At 38.4% G+C, this 21,995-nt stretch overlaps 2 protein-coding genes and 1 long non-coding RNA gene across 6 annotated transcripts in view; all 3 read right to left on the bottom strand.

Moving 5' to 3' along the window:
• LOC136263621 (uncharacterized) overlaps positions 1-21,995 on the bottom strand; it is a gene marked incomplete in the record, with an annotated part of 463,802 nt that overhangs the window by 436,725 nt on the left and 5,082 nt on the right.
• LOC136250016 (uncharacterized) lies at positions 2,412-4,405 on the bottom strand. 3 transcript variants are annotated; one of them, XR_010698415.1, is made up of 10 exons: positions 4,201-4,405; positions 4,021-4,064; positions 3,793-3,970; positions 3,684-3,743; positions 3,464-3,632; positions 2,995-3,403; positions 2,854-2,944; positions 2,715-2,802; positions 2,593-2,661; positions 2,412-2,541 (listed from the first exon to the last, which is right to left on the bottom strand). It is a non-coding gene; the product is annotated as an uncharacterized lncRNA (long non-coding RNA). The 3 variants fall into 3 exon arrangements; XR_010698413.1 differs by having other exon boundaries at positions 3,688-3,743; XR_010698414.1 differs by having other exon boundaries at positions 3,464-3,578; positions 3,688-3,743; positions 4,201-4,404.
• LOC136263434 (KRAB-A domain-containing protein 2-like) lies at positions 17,112-21,435 on the bottom strand. 2 transcript variants are annotated; one of them, XM_066057951.1, is made up of 7 exons: positions 20,285-20,637; positions 20,103-20,235; positions 18,641-18,784; positions 18,182-18,581; positions 17,983-18,135; positions 17,387-17,932; positions 17,112-17,331 (listed from the first exon to the last, which is right to left on the bottom strand). In XM_066057951.1, exons 2-5 carry the CDS (start codon positions 20,232-20,234, stop codon positions 18,092-18,094), a joined length of 720 nt encoding a protein of 239 aa, XP_065914023.1. In that variant the 5' UTR covers position 20,235; positions 20,285-20,637; the 3' UTR covers positions 17,112-17,331; positions 17,387-17,932; positions 17,983-18,091. The 2 variants fall into 2 exon arrangements, 1 of the variants encoding a protein (XP_065914023.1); XR_010704643.1 differs by lacking the exons at positions 20,103-20,235; positions 20,285-20,637 and adding an exon at positions 20,880-21,435.

Genomic DNA, 21,995 nt, shown 5'->3' with positions numbered 1-21,995 from the left:
CATGTGAGTGAAACTTTGCAACCATGTCACCACAAATGCACAACTAATATATATTTCACATTAACCTGTTCCACAGTATGTGTATCGGTGACCTTTATTTTTGCAAATATTAGGTTAGCGTTCAGGCTTCCCTCGTAGATCCTCCCAGATTGTTACATGTGTACCCCTGCATCATCTATCCTAGGGGTTGTGCTAGTACAGGTATATGAGAGTAGATTTACTATATTCCAAAGTAGATTTAGTATCATTTCTGTCTGGGATAACATTGAACGTTCTTTGTATAAGACATTTCCATGGTGGCAGATCACAAGTTTACTGAAATAGACAGATACCTATTCAGAAAGTCTAAGGCTCTCAACTTTCAGTCTTGTAAAGTACAACATACTTGGCATGCTCATCACCAATGGCCAAAGGAAGCTACCACAAAACCTTTTGCAGAAGTTAGTCTTCATAATTATTTTACTTAAATTTGTAAGTATGATGAATCAACATGCGGATGAGCTTATAAATTAATTTTGAGCATTTCTTAACTCACTGAGATTCCATAACTTCAGATCTTTTTAATTGATCACCTAGTCATGCATCCTTACCATGTGAGTACTAATCGATTCCCACAATCAACATTTCTTAATGTCTACATTATTACTGCTCAGTTGTAGCCTGGGTTAGCCAACTGCGAAACATAGCCTGAGTGGTTCCTTGATCTGAAGTGTAAATGTGTTACATGATAGATAGGCAGGAGCACAGTACTATTGGGTATTCATAGGGTTTAGAATGATCCTATATTATTGCAAGCAGATTTGTATTTCAATTCTTGTGATTATTTTGTGTTGACGAGTTGTCTTCCAGACTAAACTTACCCTTCGGTAATGGACTTCGTGGTTTCTTCTACAGTGGATTGATGATGTCATTTTGGAGTTGTAGCAGGTTTCCTTTGTAATCGGACTATGTGATATGAAATCTACACTATTTTACTTCAATGATACTTAAACTACTATTCAAACATTCACTATTAGACTGCCTTGTTTATAGTCCTGTTGAGTTTAACCAACCAATGTATATTTATTTGATATGTAAGCTTAAGCTTCTAGTAAAATCACGATGGTTTTAAAACTACACATGTACATGCACGTACAAAGCCAAAATGTAAGACTGCCATTATACTGTAAATTGTCTCACTTACCCAATTGACTGGGAAATTTATGGACTGTTCAGGTGCCTATAATTATACACTATAGGTGTCATTTACAACTAGTAACCTGCAGCAGTCTATACTTTAACTCAACTATACTGTATGTGAAGGTGTGCCCCTAATCTCACATTCTAGAGTGTATGCACATAACAGATAACTGCACCCACTATTGATAGAGGCTGCACTGATTTAAACATAGCCATAAGGTGCAGAGTAGAAGCTTTGTTCGTTACTATACTACTGTATTTTGTTGTAATTCTTGGTGCATCCACTAAATGTATAGATTAATGACGCAGTTGCCATAATTTTAATTTGTACATGTTGTTTCGGCCTCAGATCAAACTCCATGCACAATTGAAACTTGTATTCTGTTGCCATGCATGCACTAAAGTATGGGTAAATTAAGAATTGTTGACATTTTTCAGTTAGGTTGCAAGCATACATCTGTTTCAATACTAAGATACTGTAAAACTTGTAGCATTACAATAGTTTGTACCCACATGCCCAGTTCTTGCAGGCCTGGTCACATATACTAACACTCTCTTTAGAATTTAACTCACAGGAGGAAAAACACAGACAAAGCTACACACAACACAAGAATTTTTTCCATTTTATGTAATAACAGTAAACTTTGAAGAAACATAAATAAATCATATGAACAAAACAAGGATTAACAGTTACTGCATAAAGAAAGCAGTCTGGTCATACTCAACCTGAATGAGATCATTTGGAGCCATTCCTAAAGAGTTTCCGAAGTGTATACTCCGACCACGTACAGCAGCCAACCAGTAGCTAATCATGATCATACATTTATAATATATTTACCACGTACAGTTGTAAGCGTAACAACAAAAGAGAGACAGTTCAGTGTTCACATGATAGTGAATCTCTTCGCATAGAATATTAGCTAGCTACTGGGAGTTTGCGCAGTCCCATACATTACACTGTGAAAAAAGCTCAGAATAATAAGGTCTATAACAGTCTTATTATGTTAGTATTGGAATGAAATAGTACAGCATATATTATTAGATTAGGACTTTACTATAACAAGCTTATTGAATACATTTAAGACAGTCATATATTAGAGATTAAATCACTAGTATAGTGTAGTGCATTATCAGACTATACTACGCCTATTTCAACCATATATTGGCTACTATACTACTGTCCTTTTTTACTTCCTATAATCTGTGGCTACCTTAACTAAATAATTTCTATAATTATATTTGTAATGAATTTAATTATGAAAATATGTTAAAACCACAATACGTACAGCTAGTAAATCAATGTCTCCTTGGCCAGCCATGACAGTATCAAATCAATTTCGTCATTTATCAGTCTTTATCCAACTGTAGCAGGTAAGACAGTAAATATAATTCACAAGTTCCATTACAAATTACCTGTATTATCATCACCATGTAGAACTCTGTGACAATCTGTTAGTTGTCTGGTAGAACAGTCCCACAGCTCTAATACAAAGATGGTAAATAAAATGTGTATTCTGGACAATCGTTGGACTTACAGTTTGTAACAATAAGAATCTCATAAAACCGAGACCTTGTTTGGAAACCTAGTATTACCATGTAGAACGGCGGCTAGGTCCCACAACTCTATTAAAGATGGTAAATATAATGCGTATACTGAACAATCATTGTACTTACAGTTTGTAACAATCTTCTAAAACTGAGACCGAGTCTGAGACCGACAATCCATGTAGAACTAAGACAAGTCTGATAAGACCAGGTCTCAATCCTAAATGGAGGTAAACATAATTCATATTCTGGATTACTTGGTGTACTTACAGTTATTATCAGTGAGTCTAACCAGACATAAAATGGCCACTTAATATGTGACTATGTTGGGCTAATATCAGACGAAGGTTTTTGAACGGTCATATCTCAGCCAAGAACAATGATATCAAGCTGTAATTAGCAGGTATGGTTATCAAGTGTTAAAATAAGTACATTCAAGCACTGATGTACGTATGTTAAATCCGTATTCTTTGGCTAATGAATAAGCATACCTGCTAGTTAGAGTTTGACATATTCACTCTTGGCTGAGATATAACCATTCAAAACTCTTCGTCTGACATTCACCCATACCCAAAACTCACAAAAATACTCCTACCAAGTGGCCATTTTTATGTCTGTTACATAAGCTCAAAAGAAGCATCTGATGCACTGATAACCAAGTCCAAGAATCTTGTAATCACTACGTACAATTGAAACAAGACTAAATATAATATAATTTGCATACTCTTAGTGAACTTACTTCTGTTAGCAATACGATCATGGTCAGCGAAATAAGGACAAACAAGATGGAACAGGTTCTTGAAAGCACTCAACTCATTTACAGTGCCAGTCGTACATGAGGTAGCAGCCGTCAGCTGTTGATGAAAAGCAATGGAAAACATGAAGAAATGAGACCGGTTTCCACAAACCTAAACGAAGGTAAATATAAATTGTATACTGGACACTCTCAGTGTACTTACTTACAGATTTTAGCAGTAAGAAGAATCTCTTAGAACGAGACTAAGTCTGTAATTCCTACCCTATTGAAAAGAAAATGAATAAAAACACAATCAAGCTTAATGCACTTACAGCTGTAAGTAATTAGAAGATGAGGTTGAACAACTCCGTGAAAAAAAGAACAAAACTGTCCACAATGGTTGCTACCAGATTCTTTAAAGGAAGCAGCTGCCATTGAAGGAAATTAACACTGCAGATGTCATACACTGACAACCTGGAGAAATAAGAGGTCCGACAAGAAACTGTACGTCTGAAGAGATAATATACAAAATCATAAGAGCAGACCATGCATACTCTTACCGTTGATGGCTGATGAACTGTGTCCACTCGTCATCCGCCATAAGCTGAGATAACAGGTTATAAAATATGTAATACGTACACAGTTGAATCATTTACAGGCCATTGTCATACAATACACAATAAAAAAATTTAATACGGCTAAACCTATCGTACAAGCTATCATTTTAGTCTAATACTTACTCATCTAGAGCTGTTTTTGATCACTGCCATCGTAGGAATTGGGCCACCACGCCGCCACTTCACCACTACAGCCAGCAGGGATGTACAGTTGTGGTCCATAACTATCATCGTGCGGTCATTGGACGATGGCGCCGATCGCGCACACTCTCCGCGAGATACACCGTCTCACATTTACAACCTCTTAGGCTCTGATACAACAATAGCGACAAAGATGGCGACTTAATTGCATCTGCTACGCATGCGCACACCACTGACCCCACAAGCGTTTACTACCAACTTTTACAGGTGTGCTAACTGTGCAAAAAAATCTGGATTTGTATGACTCTTAGAAAGAGTTGATTGAATAATTAATTTTTCTGGTATTATATGCTTTGCTGTATGAAAATGTGTGCATATAAAATTAGCTATCACAACAAAGCTAGCTATAGTGATTTAATAACAGACTGTGTACTTATTGTAAAATCATCATGACTTTGTTCGATACAGTAAAAAAATCTTAAGTCACGTGCTGTCTGCATAAACAAAAGTCCATGAATAATGAGATGGTGAAACTAAAGTCAGTTATCACATTTAGTAAAGTAAACAAAGCCATAGCAAAAGAATGTGTATTAAACTAAAGTATAATCTGTTTCCCATAATATAAGATGGGGTTTATACTAAAGTATAAGATAGTTAGTATAATGCAAGACTATACTGAGATTAATTGTATAATTTAAGCCATTAGATATACCATCTTATATTCCTCTTTTTTCACAGTGTTAGTCAATTAACCCAGTAAATTCATGAACTGGAAGTGATTTTGTAGACCATTTACTAAGTGATTGTTTCCAAAAAATTAATTATAGGCACAAATGTACAGTAACCTTGTGCAAATATAGTAATAAATTATTAAATTTTAAATTGCAAGTGAATGACATAACATGCAAACCATCTACAAAATTTATATACACTATACACCACTTGAAAATGTATATAAGAAGACATCAATTACAGTTAGCAGGTGTCACACTTGCATTAGCATCAGTCAAACAATAAGTACTGTATAATAAAATAAAAACAGAAGTGAATCAAACAAATAGATGGTCAGGATAGTACATACCTGAAAGGGCAGTTAACTTAATCAATATCCACTCGGCTCACCACCAACCTCGATAACCTTAGGAATGACCTTTTTAAGGTGGCCTATATATTTACGGCAAACTGCTGGAGTGAGCTTTGACCAGAAACTTTCAATGCCAGACTTTAACTGTTCTAAATTTCTAGGCTTCCACGTATTCCGAAGATATTGCTTCATTGAACCCCAGACTAACTCAATTGGATTTAAGTCTGGGGATTCGGGAAGAGTATACCACCATTTGACTTCATTGTCTTCGAAGAACTTTTCAATTAATTTCGATGAATGTTTGGGGTCATTGTCTTGATATAACCTATGGCTGTCGGCAAATTTCTGCTCTATAAATGGCAAAAGACCAGCTTCCAGAATCCTTTGGAGTCGTTGAGCATTCATTATCCCGTTGAACATAACAATTTTGGTTGCCCCCCTTGCTGAGATCCCACCCCAAATGTGTACCTTGACAGGGTGCTTGGCCCGTTGCTTCAGTACTCGTGGTTGCTTGATCTTTCTAAAGCAGATCCTACTGTGACTATCAAGCTGCACTGTACACTCGTCCGAAAAAATGCAATTTGCGAAAGTCTCTTTAGTTCTTTGCTGCTCCTTTGCCCAAATAAGACGTTTAGTTTTGTTGAGCTAAAATATTAAATGTACATTTATGGGGTAAACATATTTGTAACTGGGCCTGCGATAATAGGGCATGTGTGCACAAACTACACCCTGTCACACAATGGGTCATATCTCAGTACTGGAATAGAATATCTACATTCTATAACTTGCATGGGTAATATGTGCTGAAAATTTCATAGCCATAGTATAATAGTATCAAAAGTTATGAGCCATGAAAGCCTGAAAAATTAGGCTAATTTTATGTGCCCCATGCCCTATTTTCGCAGGCCTGGTCACATTTTCATTGGGATGCCAACCACTATGTGGAGGCAGAGATATAGTGGAGATTTAACCTTACACTATAATCTTACACAGTATGATAGCAGTAAAGAGTTTTCTGTTGTTCTGCCACAATGTCCTCCTGGCAAAGCAAATTTGGCCAGGGTGTTGGTTAAAGTGACTGAACATGTGGCGCCAGAGAATACACTAGGAGGGAGCAGGTAAATTCACCTGTATACTGTTGAAAAATGTACATACAGTAGCACCAGCAGTAGTGTTCATAATGGAAACTGAGCTACAAGTAAAGTCTGAAGGATGCCTTAGGGGGAATGCCCAAGAGTGCACTACACATTACTACACAAGGCTCAACATTGCGTTTATGCCAACGTGCGACAAAGAGTAGCAGCTGATGCAGTGATAAAAAGTTCATAGTATCAAGTCAACACCTTTACAGTATGCTTTTAGGTATGAGGGAGTGGTAAAGCAATAAGAGTATTCTATGTACATGTATGTTTGTAAAAATACTGAAAATTACAAATAGCTTCTAACCATTAATAGTTCACCTAGGGAAATTGGAAACAGTGAAATGGAAACTGGAAATAGTCAAATTGTCATATAAACATACCCTAGAGTAAAACCCTTGTTTATTAGCCACCTCTTAAAGGCCACTTTCTTATAAAGACAACCTCTGTACAAAGACCACATTGCAATCAGATCTCATTTGAAGATGGCTAGGAACCACTTTGTGATCACCTTTGATAAAGACCACCTCTTTACATGGTAAGCTTCAAACATGTATTTCATGACTCGTATCAATGTCATCTCTTTGTCGACACCTCACTCAAATCATATACCATCATCACTTAGTCCGTACCAACATAAATAATACTATGGTACCAGAATGTATTATATAATATTCCATGTAAGTGAAATGTAGCTATGTAGTACACTACAACCTACTGTATCAATGAAGATCCTAGTCTTTTTAGCTGTTTTGATAAAGCGGTCTAACATGGGATGCTTGGAACTTAGCTGTTATCAAAATGTGAAACAGTGAAAACCTGGATATCCTCTTATTCACATACTCAAGAGGAGTTGGAAAATCTTTGTTTCATTGCAGCCATTTCCTTATGTATGTCACGTTGAAGCAATCATACGTGATTGATTTTTTTCATTAATTTCATCTTTGCAGCTTCTGTTTATGGTGAACATGATGGTAAAAGTTCCAACTCCGTGTAACACTCTGTTTATGAGTTACAATAGTTTTAGCAAGTGCCTGTAATATATTTTCTCGATACTTCTTGTATAAATCAATCGTTCTGTTGTTGCTACTTTGTAGCACTATAACTCTAAAAGTTCTTGGCATGTGAAGCTGAAACTTCGCCAGAGCATACACTTGGCCATGTAGATTATAAATATTAAAAGTTAATTTGAAATGTGTAATTATGTCAGGTTTTTGCATATCCGGTCACATTTATGCAAATTAAAATATCAGTACACACTAAACGCTATATGTGTTTTAACATAGTGCGCCAGCCTGAAGTTCTGTAGATGGAAGGCCATTCCAGATACTGTATCAATCAACTGCGTTTGAATCTTAACAGGGTTTGACAAAGTTTAAATGTACAGCTGGGTTCTAGGAGTAAAGACATTCAATGAGTTGGACCTGAATAGAAAATAATATTATTATACCCTGACCTCTTGAATACTGCTTACATTTGGGATCAAATATTCAGTATACACAAAACACATTTTACTACTTACTTATTTTAGGCCTTTATTTAGGAAATGACTCGAGGGGGTAAAACAACCACAAAGAAGTCAGTGTGAGTGTTTATTACAAATGAAGTAGGATTCCAAAGTACAGTAGCAAAACAAGACATGATGGTAGCTATGAGGTAAATTTGAAATGATGGTAGCTATTTGGCATAGTGCACTGTTTTTTATCACTGGAACCCTATTTCATTTTAAAATTAAAACTTGCACTAGCTAGTTTGTTTTGTTATACTGTAGCATATGTAGCTATAAAATACACACGTGACTGTGACTGCTATGTTAGAGTATCTCAATCTCACAACTCAGCTACACAGTAGATCAAGCTAGTGAACATAGAAAAATTCCTTGTTTGCCTATGAAGCTAGATCATTATTGTGGTATATTCTGATTGTCTATGGGGGTGTGGTAATTCGTAGCCCATGTACTAGAGTCTGTTTATAAGCATCTAAAATAGTTTTGTGGCTTCTAAATATGCTTGCTCAAGGATACACCCACAACCAACCAAAATCCGTAGCCAGCCTTCAGCCGGCTGCACTCCTCCTGGTTTAAAGATGAAGCAGAAGCCATGAAATGCATGGCCCTTCATCAAACTGTGCCAATGTAACAAATACCCTGCCGTTCTGGTTAAATTCATGTGATTATGTCTAGATACCTGTATCATATAACCCTCCCTGTTATATAAATAGCAATAAAGTACTAGGGAGCCACTACTGCTCCAAGTTTGTCAATAGTACTAACCATTATAATATTTGATACGTCATACTTACTTCACGAAGCAGTTGACAATACTTTGGCCGGGTACAAACCCAGCCCATTTGCCTTCTTACACGTTTTATTGTGGAAGAAGACACAGGTATTTCCGGCCATTGCGATGCGGGCATGTCCTTTAATTTCACTGCTGTAATTTCATCATCTTGGTTGAGCATTTCTTCTATAAAAGTCTTCATTTCATCCGTTATTTTTCTCGGTCTTCTTCTCCGCGGTAAGTCTACTACAGCTTGATGTCGCCGGTATTTTGACAACAAGTAGTAAATGGCTCGCAGTGTCACTGGTGTAACTCCCTCTTGTTGTAATTGGTCATAAATATTTTTGACCTTCCAGCCTTGCTGATGCAACGCAATGACTCTATTCCTCGCTTCCAGGCTTAACCTCGGCATGGTAACACGTTTTGTCACTATCGTAAATTACAAGGTATGTAGAAAACCGATAGAAACCGGTGTATTTCTAAATAGTGCTTTACATTAAACAACAATACAGTCACAATAAATAAAAGTCCAGATCGAGGTCCAGATTCCAGCTTTAAACTCCATGATTGAGAATGAACGAAGACTGAATTAACATCTTCTCCGTAAGGTACAGTATAGATGGTGGTCGAGAATGACTGGATCGGTTTAATCAAGCAGTCCTTTATTCATGGCAACACTGTGAGTCGTTCGGACTGATCCTGCAGTGAATAGAACACTTATTAATGTAAGAAACACTGTAGCTATTGTATCACTGTACAGTACAATGTTCTTTTAGCGTGCTTACAATACAGATGCATGCGTAGGAATGAGACAAGCTACACGCTACACCCGTGTAGTTACTGAGTGTAGCTAGGGCACGCGTGTAGAGTAAAATGTACACCCGTGCACTGAATCCATAGCACTCGTGTAGAGTAGCGTGTAATCGCGTGAAAAGTAGCGTGCATTTTTATTATCCACGCGTACATTTACCTAGCACACGCGTTTTAGTGCTCAACAGCACGCGTTGTGTCACTACGCGTGCATGAAGTTTAATTTGGGCGGTACTGTACTTTCATATGCAGGATCATCTTGTAACTTGACTTGGTCATTTATTACACCACAATAAGCAGTATTATCTTGTAATACAACCTGTTCTTTAGGGTCAGAATAAGAAGGATTATCCTGCATGGTGGGGTTACAATTTGCATTGGAGATATCATGCCATTGTTTTGTTCGTCATCCATTTCAATGTAATGGTTTATTTGGTAGAGATGTTTGTAATGTTCCTTTATCAATAGTACTGTAATATACACCCTCCGGTTTAGTGGATCCACTTCTGTTTACCACAATTATAATTACAAGTATGATGATAATGATAGTTGTAATAATAATAGTTGCTAACAGTACACCTAGTATTAACCCAGCATTGAAATTATAGGAACTAGAATTGGTGATGGGAGTTGAGGATGAAGTTGGAGTAGCAAATACAGCGACAGTTGTACTTGCTATTGCAGATGTACCATAAATAATAGTAGCAGTGATAGTGGTGGGTGTAGGAATAGTAGTGATAGTCAAAATAGTGGAAGCTACAATGCAGTTAAGCAGCATGTAATTTCATTGTCATGATGGAAGAGAATGTACTGACATACACTACAAACACAAGGACATGATTGGGGTTGGAAATGTAATCAGTTATATTATCACATCTGTAAAACTTATGTTGTACCAAATTCACCTGAATTGTCATAATTAAAATTTTTGCCATTAACCTACCATCACAGCCATTTCTTGGCTGCCACCTTGGATTTCACATCTTTTTTCACTATAGCCTTTTTGAGGGCAGCACTATTTTTTTACAGCTTGGCTGTTTTGGATTAGATTTCACTTCTTTTTGTATTTGTATACCCCAAAGCCGGCCTATGGCTGGCTTTAGGACTTCCTTCTAACTTGTTTTTTTTCTGCAGGAATTGAAACTCCCATTGTTTGTAGCTGAACTCTTTTCAGAGTGACTTGTTTCTAGCTGAACTCTCTACATGGTGATTTGTTTCCAACACATATTTCTACAGGGTGATTTGTTTGTAGCTGATCCCTATAAGGTAACTTGTATCTAGCTGATATCTCTACAGGGTGATTTGTTTGTAGCTGAACTTTCTACAGGATAGTTTCTTTGTAGCTGATCTCTCTACAATGTAACTTCTTGTAGCTGATCTTTCTACTGGGTGACTCATGTCTAGTTGTACACTCTACAGGGTGACTTTTTTGTAGCCAAACTCTCTGCAGGATGATTTGTTTGTAGCTGAACTCTCTACAGGATGGTTTCTTTGTAGCTGATGTTGCTTTAGGTGACTTCTTTCTAGCTGATCTCTCTATAGGATGGTTCTTTGTAGCTGAACTCTCTACAGGGTGATTTTTTTTCCAGCTGAACCTTTCTCTAGGGTGATCACTTTACAGCTGAACCCTCTACAAGGTGGCTTCTTCTATCTGATCTCTCTACAGTGTGATTTGTTTGTAGCTGAACTCTCTACAAGGTGACGTTTTCTAGCTGAGCTCTCTCTAGCTTATTTCTAGCTGATCTCTCTACAGAGTAACTTGTTAGTCTAGCTGAAGTATTTCCATGGTAGAGTTTGGTTGTTAAACTCTCTGAATAAAGACTTGTTTGTAGCAGAACTTCTACAGAGTAAATTGTTTGTAGCTGAACTCTCTATAGGGTGTATAACTTGTTTATAGCTGAACTCTCTTCAGTGTGACTTGTAATGTTCTGAATTACTACAACAATATATTTGTAGCTGAACTCTCTATAGGGTGACATGCTTCTTGTTGAACTGTCTATAAGACTAACTGTTTGCAGCTGAACTCCCTACAGAATAACATGTAATAGAATTCTATAATGGAGTAAATAAATTAGCTGAATGATCTATTAGGATGACTGTTCTATTAGAGTATCTCGATCTCGCATTTGCCACACGGAGTTGGCTTTCGAATCATAACTCAGTGGTTTGTAATCCGATTCTTCTGTACTGCTGCAAGGACTTTCTATGAAGATTATTCCAGCTATACACCGATTTTCAGCTCATTGCTCTAAGCGGTTTGTCTAGTAGGCGTAAAAACTAATACTTTTTTATTCATAAAAATCGATCGCGTAATTGTGACACAGGTTGGGTTTTGTGTCATATCTCCATGGTCTTTATCTTGATTCCTTTCAAACCACGAAAAGGCACTCCTACGATGGTTACTCCATCTACATAGCAATTTTCAACTCATTGCATGAGGTGGTTTACCCTGTAGGCGTGACAACTAATCGATCTTGTTTTACGCAAATAATCGATCATAACTCCCGAACCATTCATCGGATTTGCACCTAATGTGATGCTAGCATTCGCCTTTGGACTCCCTTTCTGTGTGCCAAATTTCAAGGCGATCGGAACACGCGTTCGCGTTTTATAGCAATTTTTGCAAGTGTGTGAAAACACAGAGAAAAAAAAACGAAGAAAAAAAATCGAAACTTTTGCAGCTCGTATCTCGGAAATGGCTGGAGTGATTTCCTTCAAATTTTGTATGTAGACTCCCCTGGCTGGCAGACAACACTGTAGCAAATTTGGTTCCAATCGAATAAGGGATCACCGAGATACAAAAGTGTGAAAATGACATTTTCTTTCTTCCTGTCAATATACCCACGGTGTGGCGCGCCGGCTTCTTGGGCCGCACGACACACTATCGTGTGTCTTGATTTTACATTTGAGTAGGACAAAAAACCAGTAATAAAAAAAAACAGTATACCAAGAGTACTCTTGGCTATTGCTATATGGACATTCATTTCCCAGTTCACCCTGTCAATGGACTAAAGTAGATTTAATATCCAGTAATGTAGCTAGTTGTAGGTGTTGATGACCTCCCTTGATTCATTTCATCCCTACAATTTTACTCATGATCACACTTGTTCATTTATTTTTGCACCTGTTTGTTTTTTAGTTACTGGTGAATCAATACATACTGTACCACGTCAAAGGAAAGAATATTGCCAGATGCATTATAAAAATTAATTATGCCGACTAAAAGGGGGGTTACTATTCAGTGGACTGGACTACTGGACTGACATATTTTTGGTTTTTGTGCATTCTGTGGTTGGATTCATGGAGTCTTGCTAGCAAGCACCCTAGCCTTAGGGCACCTGCAGCCCACTTCTAAATGCTGAAGACGAACAATGGAATACACCTGTATGAGAAAACTGTCTTTTTATAATTTTGCTACTGTTCATTATGCTATTTTACAACACTTATTCCTTGCCCTGGTGTGTAGTATTTGAATGTGACAGCATTAGTTAACCAGCAATCAACTAGCCAGTAGACAATATCTTATATCCTTAGAGCAAGCTTGAGGAGCAAGCTAGTCTCGCCAGCATGGCCAGACCTCTAGACTTGCCTCTAGTTCAGTGCAGGGGCTTACCAATTAAAGATTTTTCAGTATAATCTTCAATTGATAAGCCCTCACACTGAAACAAAAGTCTGGTAGAGAGACTAGTTTGCAGTTGCTCCTCAATCTTGCTCTAAGGATATTGTCTACCGGCTAGTTTATTACTGGTTAACTATTGCTGTCACAATCAATTCCCTACACTGCCTGTAGCATTACTACACATCAGGGTAAGAAATAAGTGTTGTATGGTGGTATAATGAACAGTAGCGAAATTATTTAAGAGACAGAGTTTTCACATATTCCACTGTTCGTCTTCAGCATTTAGAAGTGGTTGCAAGTGCCCTAAGGGTGCTTACTAGCAAGACTCCGTAAATCCAACCATAGAATGTGCAAACCAAAAATATGTCAGTCCAGTCCAGTGTTCCAGTCCAGTAGTCCAGTCCACTGAATAGTAACGCCCGACTAAAAGTGCACCCTAACAACTAATTACTAAAATGATGCAAAGTGACCATTTTGCTTCAGTTTCAGCTACGTTATGTTCCATCTGTCATACAGCATTAAAAAAGAACAGTACGAGAAGTGCCTCTGCATTCAACCTAGTGACCATGGAAATTATGACCAAATGAACACCTTCACTATCTATTACTGAAATGTAAAGTGGCTTCAGTTTCAGCTGTGTTCAACCATATACACAGCATAACAAATAAAAAGTACTGAAGCCATGACACATTACCATGAATCAATACCTACATGGTAATGGAGCAAGAAATGGGACACAAAGAACGACATGATGCATCAGAGCTGATAAAAAGGGCTGAAGCAACATCATACAGTGAAAAAATCAAGCCCGTAGCCTCAACTACTGTATAAGTTGCAGTCATAGATTTTTTTTCTCCTTTTTCCACCTTTTCAAACATACTTTCTGTAACAATTTTAAACAGGCTGTAGGACCAGGTGTCCTACAGACCTCAAGGTCGGAGGAGACGGTCCGGTTGGTCAGGCCTGAGCCGGACCAATAATCTGGAGGTGAACCATCTAGCTGACCAGCTCGAACTATATTACTCATGCAATCTGGACGATCATATCTACATGTACCTGCGTACATTCTATAAATGTTATTGAAAATGCACGACACGAGTAGTTACTTAGTTTCTCAGCCTAACTAAAGCACAAAACTACACGTATAGTACCTCACAATTACCTTACAGTACAGCATAGCATTCATATTGTTTTGTACAGAAATGATTGTGGGTTCTACGTACAGTATCACGTGTGCTGACAGTTGGCATTTATCACGTATAAGGCAGGTGCCTTCTTTGATTCTAAACCAGCACAGCCTTCTTTTTCTAATTGACTGTACCCTTGTTCAGCTGGTGTTAGAGTTCTCGAGGCATAAGCTATTGGACGTTCCTGTCCATCGTCCATTACGTGGGACAAAACAGCACCCAAGCCCTTAGGCAAAGCATCACAAGCAAGAAGTAATTGCTTGGAAGAATCAAAGTGTACTAACAATGAGTCAGCTTGAAGGGCCTGTTTAGCTTCCTGGAATGCCTCATCTTGTGTGGTTTTCCAACACCAACGTGAACCTTTCTTTAAAAAGGCATACAGAGGGACTAAGCGAGTAGACAAGTTGGGTAAGAAGCGACTGTAGTAGTTAACTATCCCAAGGAATGATCTTAACTCAGCTAGGTTCTTTGGAGCAGGTGCATCTTGAATAGCCTTCACCTTCTCCTGCGTTGGATGGAGACCAGACTCATCAATGATGTGTCCAAGGTACTCAACCTTTGGAAGCAGGAACACACATTTAGATTTGTTCAACTTAAAGCCAGAATTTTCTAAAATTTGCAGCACTTTATCAAGGCGTTCTAAGTGTTCCTCCATAGTGCTTCCCTGTATGAGAAGATCGTTGAGGTATACTGAAACACCCTGACAACCTTGCAATAAAGTCTCCATGCAATGCTGGAAAATTGCAGATGCAGCTGATATACCAAAGGGAAGTCTATTGTACTGAAACAGCCCCTTGTGGGTGTTTACTGTGACATATTGTTTTGAGGCTTCATCTAATGGCAATTGGAGGTAAGCTTGGGAAATGTCTAACTTAGAGAAATATTTGCCTCCTGTTAAAGCTGAAAATAAATCCTCCACTCTGGGTAGTGGGTATGAATCTACTTTGATTGCCTGATTTACCGTTACACGATAGTCACCACAGATACAAATACGACCATTTTGCTTCATTACTGGAACTATGGGTGCAGCCCAGTCTGAGTGACTAACTGGAGAGATAATTCCAGCAGCTTCTAGGGATTCCAGTTCAGCCTCAACTTTGCCTTTTAAAGCAAAAGGAATGCTTCTGGCTTTGAAAAACTTGGGTGAGACACTTTGGTCAACTTGTAATTTGACTTTCACATCTGTTAGCATACCAAGCCCATCTTTAAATAGTAAGGCATGTTTGTCTAACAGTTTATCTAATTTGCTTGGTGCCACTATGGTGTGAATGTCTAATTGGTTAATATTAAGCTTACTTAGCCAGTCTCTACCTAACAAGTTTGGTCCCTTCCCTTCCACTACATGAACAGTCAGGTGTATGCATTTCTCACCATACTTCACTTCTACAGTGGTGCTCCCCAACATCTTCACAGCTTCACCAGTGTAGGTTCTCAAATTCACTACAGATTGCTTAAGGGCAGCTTTCCCATTCTGTGCAATGAGATCATAGGAAGCCTTATTGATCAAAGTCAGTGATGCTCCAGTATCTAGTTCCATCCTGACAGGAACATTGTTTAGCTCAAGCTGTATCAGTATTGGGTCATGGGTTTCACTTTGTAGAGTGAACAATCCATATGAAGAGTCCGCTGTGTCTGGGATTTCCTCCAAGTAGTTGTGAGATTTCTTGCCACTGTGGTGAGATTTTTCTTCTGGTTTGGACTTACACACCTTTGCAATGTGTCCAGTCTTGTGGCATCGGTGGCATTCTGCAGTCCGGAACTTGCACTGGGATGCTAAGTGTCTGTCTCCACAACAGTAGCAAGTTTTGATCTGGGGCCCATCTGGTAGCTTGGCACGTGATGAGTTGGTTGTCTTTCCTGATCTTTGCTTAAAATTGACACCTTTCGTGTAATTTACAAATGGCTCTATTTGCTGAGTGGCGGTGGTGCTGATGTCTTTGCTGCCTTTGGCTGCAGCTTCCAAAGTTACTGCTAGTTCGTGGGCCTTCTTGTACGTGAGATCTTTTTCCGCCAGGAGTCGGCGTTGAATTCCTTCGTGATTTACGCCACAAACCAAGCAATCTCGTAGCATAGTAGATAAGGAATCTCCAAAGTCGCAGTACTCAGCTAACGCGCGTAGCGCAGCTACGTACGCAGCGATGGTCTCTCCCTTCGCCCTGGCGCGATTGTAGAACTTGTGTTAGGCGCAATCTGTGAATTTGCGCAGTTTATAAATTGCGCTGCGCATTTTGTGAATTCATAAAATGCGCAACAATTTATAAATTGTTGCGCAATTTGTGAACTACCGTAAGAGCTGCGCATTTTATGAACTCTTTGGATTCTGGTCCATTCAGTGTACCGCCGTTACGTTCTTGGCTGATCAAGTGCGTATTATGGCTGCTTTCAGATAGGTGTAATAAGCCCCACAGATTGGGAAGTTTACTGCTCTGCCCAGATTGGTAGATGGCATGGATTGCAAATGATGCTACCAATAATTATCGTGTTTACGCCTGGTTATTAATGATTCTAATGGTCTAATGTGATCCATTTTTTTCATTTTCTTTTATATAACTTTAATAAGCCCCTTGATAGCTATATGTTTACTACAAGGAACATGGGTCAAGACGGTTCCGCTTTCTCTGTATTGACTATCTCTCCCTCCAAGGTTCCTTTGCGTACTCTGCAGTTGGATTGGATAAGGTGCATTCTGTCTGATCAAGTTCCTGCATGGAGCACACATCCAACACCACGCCCCTGATGTACTAGCTAGAACACAATATTTATATTCAGTATAGATCTAATTGATTTTTTAATGTTCAAATTCAGCTTGTGACAAAGTTACAATTTTAACTTGGAATTAGCTCCAATACAGCAGTTAGCTATACACAAACACAGGCCCATTCTTTGAACAGCATGGCCCTACAAAGTTAAAACTGTTTTCGTCCTGTGAGATTGTCACTTCATGCCTTCTTAAGCACTGTCTGTGGTACCCCCATGAGCAACTATTGCACCTGACCTATACAGAGTTCACACACATAAATACAAGATTCGTTAATGTAACTAGAGCTTACCAAGGGAGTTGTATCATCATCCACCAAACCAATCATTCCACAGGAATGGCAATAGTCATTCAATGGTTCTAAATAAACAAATATATATATATATTTTCTCCACAGGATTATAATTATCACAAGGCATTGACTTCTATTGATGCACTGCTATAGGAGATACAATTTGATTTGACAATGGTTTGTCAGGTAACAGTGGTGGCACACTTTGACATGCTTGCTGTGGTGACATCCTTGAGCTAGATAGTGGTGATGCACTTCTACTTGGTCGCTGTGGTGACATCTTTGAGCTAGATGGTGATGTACTTCTACTTGGTTGCCGTGGTGACATCCTTGAGCTAGATGGTGGTGATGCACTACTACTTGGTCGCTGTGGTGACATCCTTGAACTAGATGGGGGTGATTAACTTCTACTTAGTCGCCGTGGTGACATCATTAAGCTAGATGGTGGTGATGTACTTCTACTCAGTTGTTGTGGTGACATCCTTGAACTAGATGTTGGTGGAAACACAGTTGGTGGTAATTCATCAAATAGCAGTGACACATCATCTAGTTGAAAGCGCCACATGATTTTTTTACATCACCATTGAACCACTAACCATCTTTGATAAGATCAGTTAAATCCTCTTCCATTATACAATGGTCAACTCCTTCGGGAAGTTCAGCAAATGGGGCTAACCTTGGTGGCTGGCCAAACACCACTTCATATCAGCTTTGTTTTAAAGTGCGACACACTTGAACATTTAAATTATCTGCAAAGGCACATTACATATTAGTTGGGCTCATACTAGTACTTACATTGAATACATGGCAGCCAGTCAGTCCAAGATACACAGTTGGAATCCTTGTGCTCACATTTAAATGCTTGCAACTGCATTTCTACAAGATGGTTGCCCTTTTCAATTAAATCTTGTGACTGTGAATGGCGAGGTCTACCATTGATTATTGTCACTTCTCCTGGCCACGACTTCAATATCTCTCTAATAACTTCATTAACAAATTCCCTTCCATTATCTGACTGCAATATTTTGGGGAGCCCAAAATATGGGAAAACCTTGTGCACAAGCCCACTAGCTACTTCAATGGCACTCTTGTTTATCAGTGGCCATAGTACGTGAAACTTTGACCAGTGGTCCATGTAATGTGCAATGTAGCAATAAGAATCATCTGGCATGTGCCTCATATCTATCAAATCAATCTAAAATAAGCAAGAGTGAATAATCCTCTATGTAAATTATACTCTCTCCCACAACAAACCTGACAATGTGTTAAAAATCCTGATGAAATGATTGGTTTCAAAGGAGCAGTACAATTCTGTGGCTGCTTCAGCTGGCAAATATGGCATGTGCTACAAAAATATTGAGCTGCCTCCCTTGGCAAACCTTCATACATTCTTTGGACCTACAATAGTAACACAATTAGAAATTATGATAATTGTGGGCAAGTTTGTTAAATACACATACTTAAGAATGCCGGGAAATATAATTAGACATACAAACAAAAGTGGGCAAAGTGTGAAATAGGTACTGCTATCACATACTAAAGAAAATAAATGGTGCCTCTCAGAATGTTGTAGTTGAAAACCATACAAATATGAGATGAAAATGAGTTTTGAATAGTCTTAGTGTATCAAACATCAATCCTGTATTTTTAAAAAGCGTCAAAACCCATTTTTTTGTCTGCCTGACTGTCTGTCTGACTTGTCACAACGTCAGAGGCCAAACCAAAGCAAGCAGTACATGGCCACCACAATAACAAACTCACGGATAAACCTTTCTGGTTCTGTCAAGTGTCTGTTTTCTGTTATATTACATGATCATCTCCTTCATGCAAGGAAACCATAATAATAAGGTGTTAAATTTCTGTATAGACACTTTCCTTAGAAGAACAAGTCAAACAACTATTTGACATTTAAACTACTGACAGATACAATACATGTAGCTTCAATGATACAATGACATGACTGGACCACACTCTTAAACAATCAGAACACATACATGCCACACTTCAGAGCCACACAATTATGTCCTTTAATTGCAGTCAGCTACTGTTGAAAACAAAACAATGGGAACTGCACTCCTATACCTTTAAGTATTATCAAGACACTCTAATAAAGCAGTCATAGCCAAATGTGTATAACATAGCTATGCCATAACAAGAACAGTCAACACACTAGTGCAATCAGAAACAAGTTGATGTTGTGCTACTTCTAAAAACCAAGCACCATGCAGCTAGCTAACTCATCTGGAATTAACCATTACTATTTTACTATTTTAACCAATTCGTTATATCCCTGATAGATATATGCCAATATATTATGGTCAACATCCAAACCAAATTTTCAAACTCTTCTAAAGTTATGGCTGTGAATATAAGCACTTGTAGTCAGTATATTCACTGTTCAAATTGATTTCTTTGCTCAATTTTCTACTGTGTAGCACTATATTCCCAAAACTACTTCCACAATAGGCTAAAACATTAGTTGATCATCTCAGCAAAAGCCTGCATTGCACGCACGTAATGATTTCTTTTATTATCTCAGTATTATTTCCAACTCAGTACTCCAAGGAATGGGCTCACATGTTTAGTTACAAAATTAAATTAAGCGTGGCTTTAATATAAACATAGGACCACCCCATCTTCACTATATTATGCAGTCTCAGTGACCATAAAACTTGGTGACACTTTAATAATATGACAGCATACACGATTCCCATACCTCTGCAAGCATTTTCTTGTAGCCTACATGCCCATTTTCCGTTGAGTGCACACGCTCTAATATATCATAAAACTTCTCAGCTGTTGCCACTATGCGATGATGACCAAAGACAGTTTTGTCACTGATTATCATTCTGTAATATAGTTTTGTGAAGAGAGGCACAAAAAACCATCATTTCTTACTCTTTGCTTGGCTGGCAGACATTTTCTAACTTCAACTCTGGATAGTTTATAAAGCAAACTTCTTCGTTTTAATAACCCAGAATTTGAAGGAGTTTGAAACATCGCTCAGTCTTTCAATTCCATTCAAAACGTCTATGATTTTCTTAGCCTTCTCCTCTGATACTGTCTTGCTTGTAGAGGTGTGATCAAAATACTTCGTTCTGCAGAACTTTTCGAACAGCTCTCTGTGACCTTCTTTCGACATACTGACTAGCTAGCTAACTCGTTGAAGCTCACACCTCGCAAGCACTATAAGAACCACAAGGAGGTCTCGTGAACCACCAGGTGTGAAACGAAATTAGGTCTTAAATCGTGTGAACTACCAGGTGTGAAACAATAGTAGGTCGTAAATTGCACACTCGATCGCACCGCACCGTGTCCTCATTCGAGCTGCGCAATTTATAAATTGTTGCGCATTTTATGAATTCACAAAATGCGCAGCGTAATTTATAAACTGCGCAAATTCACAGATTGCGCCTAACACTTGAACCTCTGCACTATAGGTGACGGTTTAGGGTCGAAGTGAGCTGTTAGGATAACAATTAAGTCTTTATACTTGATTTCCTTCCTTGCTTCAGCGTCTACCAAACTTCGAATAGTTCCATACACTGTAGGTCCACTGTTAGACATCAATATCGCGACCTTCTTGGCGTCATCCTCAACGCCGTTTGCCACTAGGTAATAGTCGAGACGCTCAACATAGGCGTTCCACTCTTCTTTCTCTGGGTCGAAAGGTGAAACAGAACCATGAGTAGCCATTCTTCCAGTTTATCTCGTCGCCATTATGTCGACAGTAATTAGTCTTTTTTGTTGTTGTTGTTTTTGCCTTGCCATGCCCACAGTGTAGTCCTCTACTTTTTGTGTTCGCATGCTGTCCGAGGTTTCACATGCCTATTTGTTTTGTTGTACATCTTTTCATCACAATTGTTAACGATGGTTATCTCTCTGTATCACTATCTGATAAGCTAATAGCTATCGCTTGCACGCGAACGACCAGTTAATATAGTTAATAACTCAATAGATATCAGGAATAACATAGACAACTACAACTAACTGAATACAAGGTGAAACACAGTATATATAGATACAGGTACCATTAATGACGTCATAAAACATTACACACGGTTATAGCTATACTAGTCAGTCTATCACACAATCTTCATAAATAATCATTATCATTCCTTGGCTTGTCTCTCTTGGTATCTTTTACTGGGCAAAGGGCTGGCAGTGACAAACCAGGTGACTTATTCCGCGGAAAGAAGCTGTGTACCCATACATTACATGGCGGTCATCTGAATGAGATTTTGAGTAGAAATCACTCCTCTTCAACTACCCACTCGTCCTGTTGAGATACTGAGCAAACTCAGTCTCACCCACATCGTGCCATTTTCGAATACTGATTGATCTCGTGACTGTCCACCAGTATATTTACGCGATAATCCGTTCACTTCATACAAACCAGTATAGTAGTATACTGCATTTTTGTAGCTGTGTAGCTTTTTATTGCAGCAGTGTGAATTCAATGTATAGCTACAGCTAACTACCTAGTCGATTAATTATATCCTAGCTAAAGGTGGCCATGCTGCATGGGTTCCTTGTGAAATTTGGGGGAAAAGTTGTGTTGTACCTAGTTTTACTTTAAAATTTAGCATCAAATTTAAATTTTAGGGTA

The sequence above is a fragment of the Dysidea avara genome, chromosome 1, assembly GCF_963678975.1.
Source record: "Dysidea avara chromosome 1, odDysAvar1.4, whole genome shotgun sequence".
NCBI classification, from domain to species: Eukaryota; Metazoa; Porifera; class Demospongiae; order Dictyoceratida; family Dysideidae; genus Dysidea; species Dysidea avara.
Note: the sequence above shows the minus strand (reverse complement) of the source record. Positions and strands in the feature narration are given on the sequence as shown.

What these genes read in the sequence shown, in the direction of transcription:
- LOC136263434 (XM_066057951.1), bottom strand. Translation starts at nt 20,234, where the DNA reads ATGATAATCAGTGACAAAACTGTCTTTGGTCATCATCGCATAGTGGCA. An exon ending in ACAAGAAAATGCTTGCAGAG is followed by an intron (nt 18,785 to 20,102) that starts GTATGGGAATCG and finishes TTACTATTGTAG; the next exon opens with GTCCAAAGAATGTATGAAGG. An exon ending in CTGGCTGCCATGTATTCAAT is followed by an intron (nt 18,136 to 18,181) that starts GTAAGTACTAGT and finishes GTGCCTTTGCAG; the next exon opens with ATAATTTAAATGTTCAAGTG.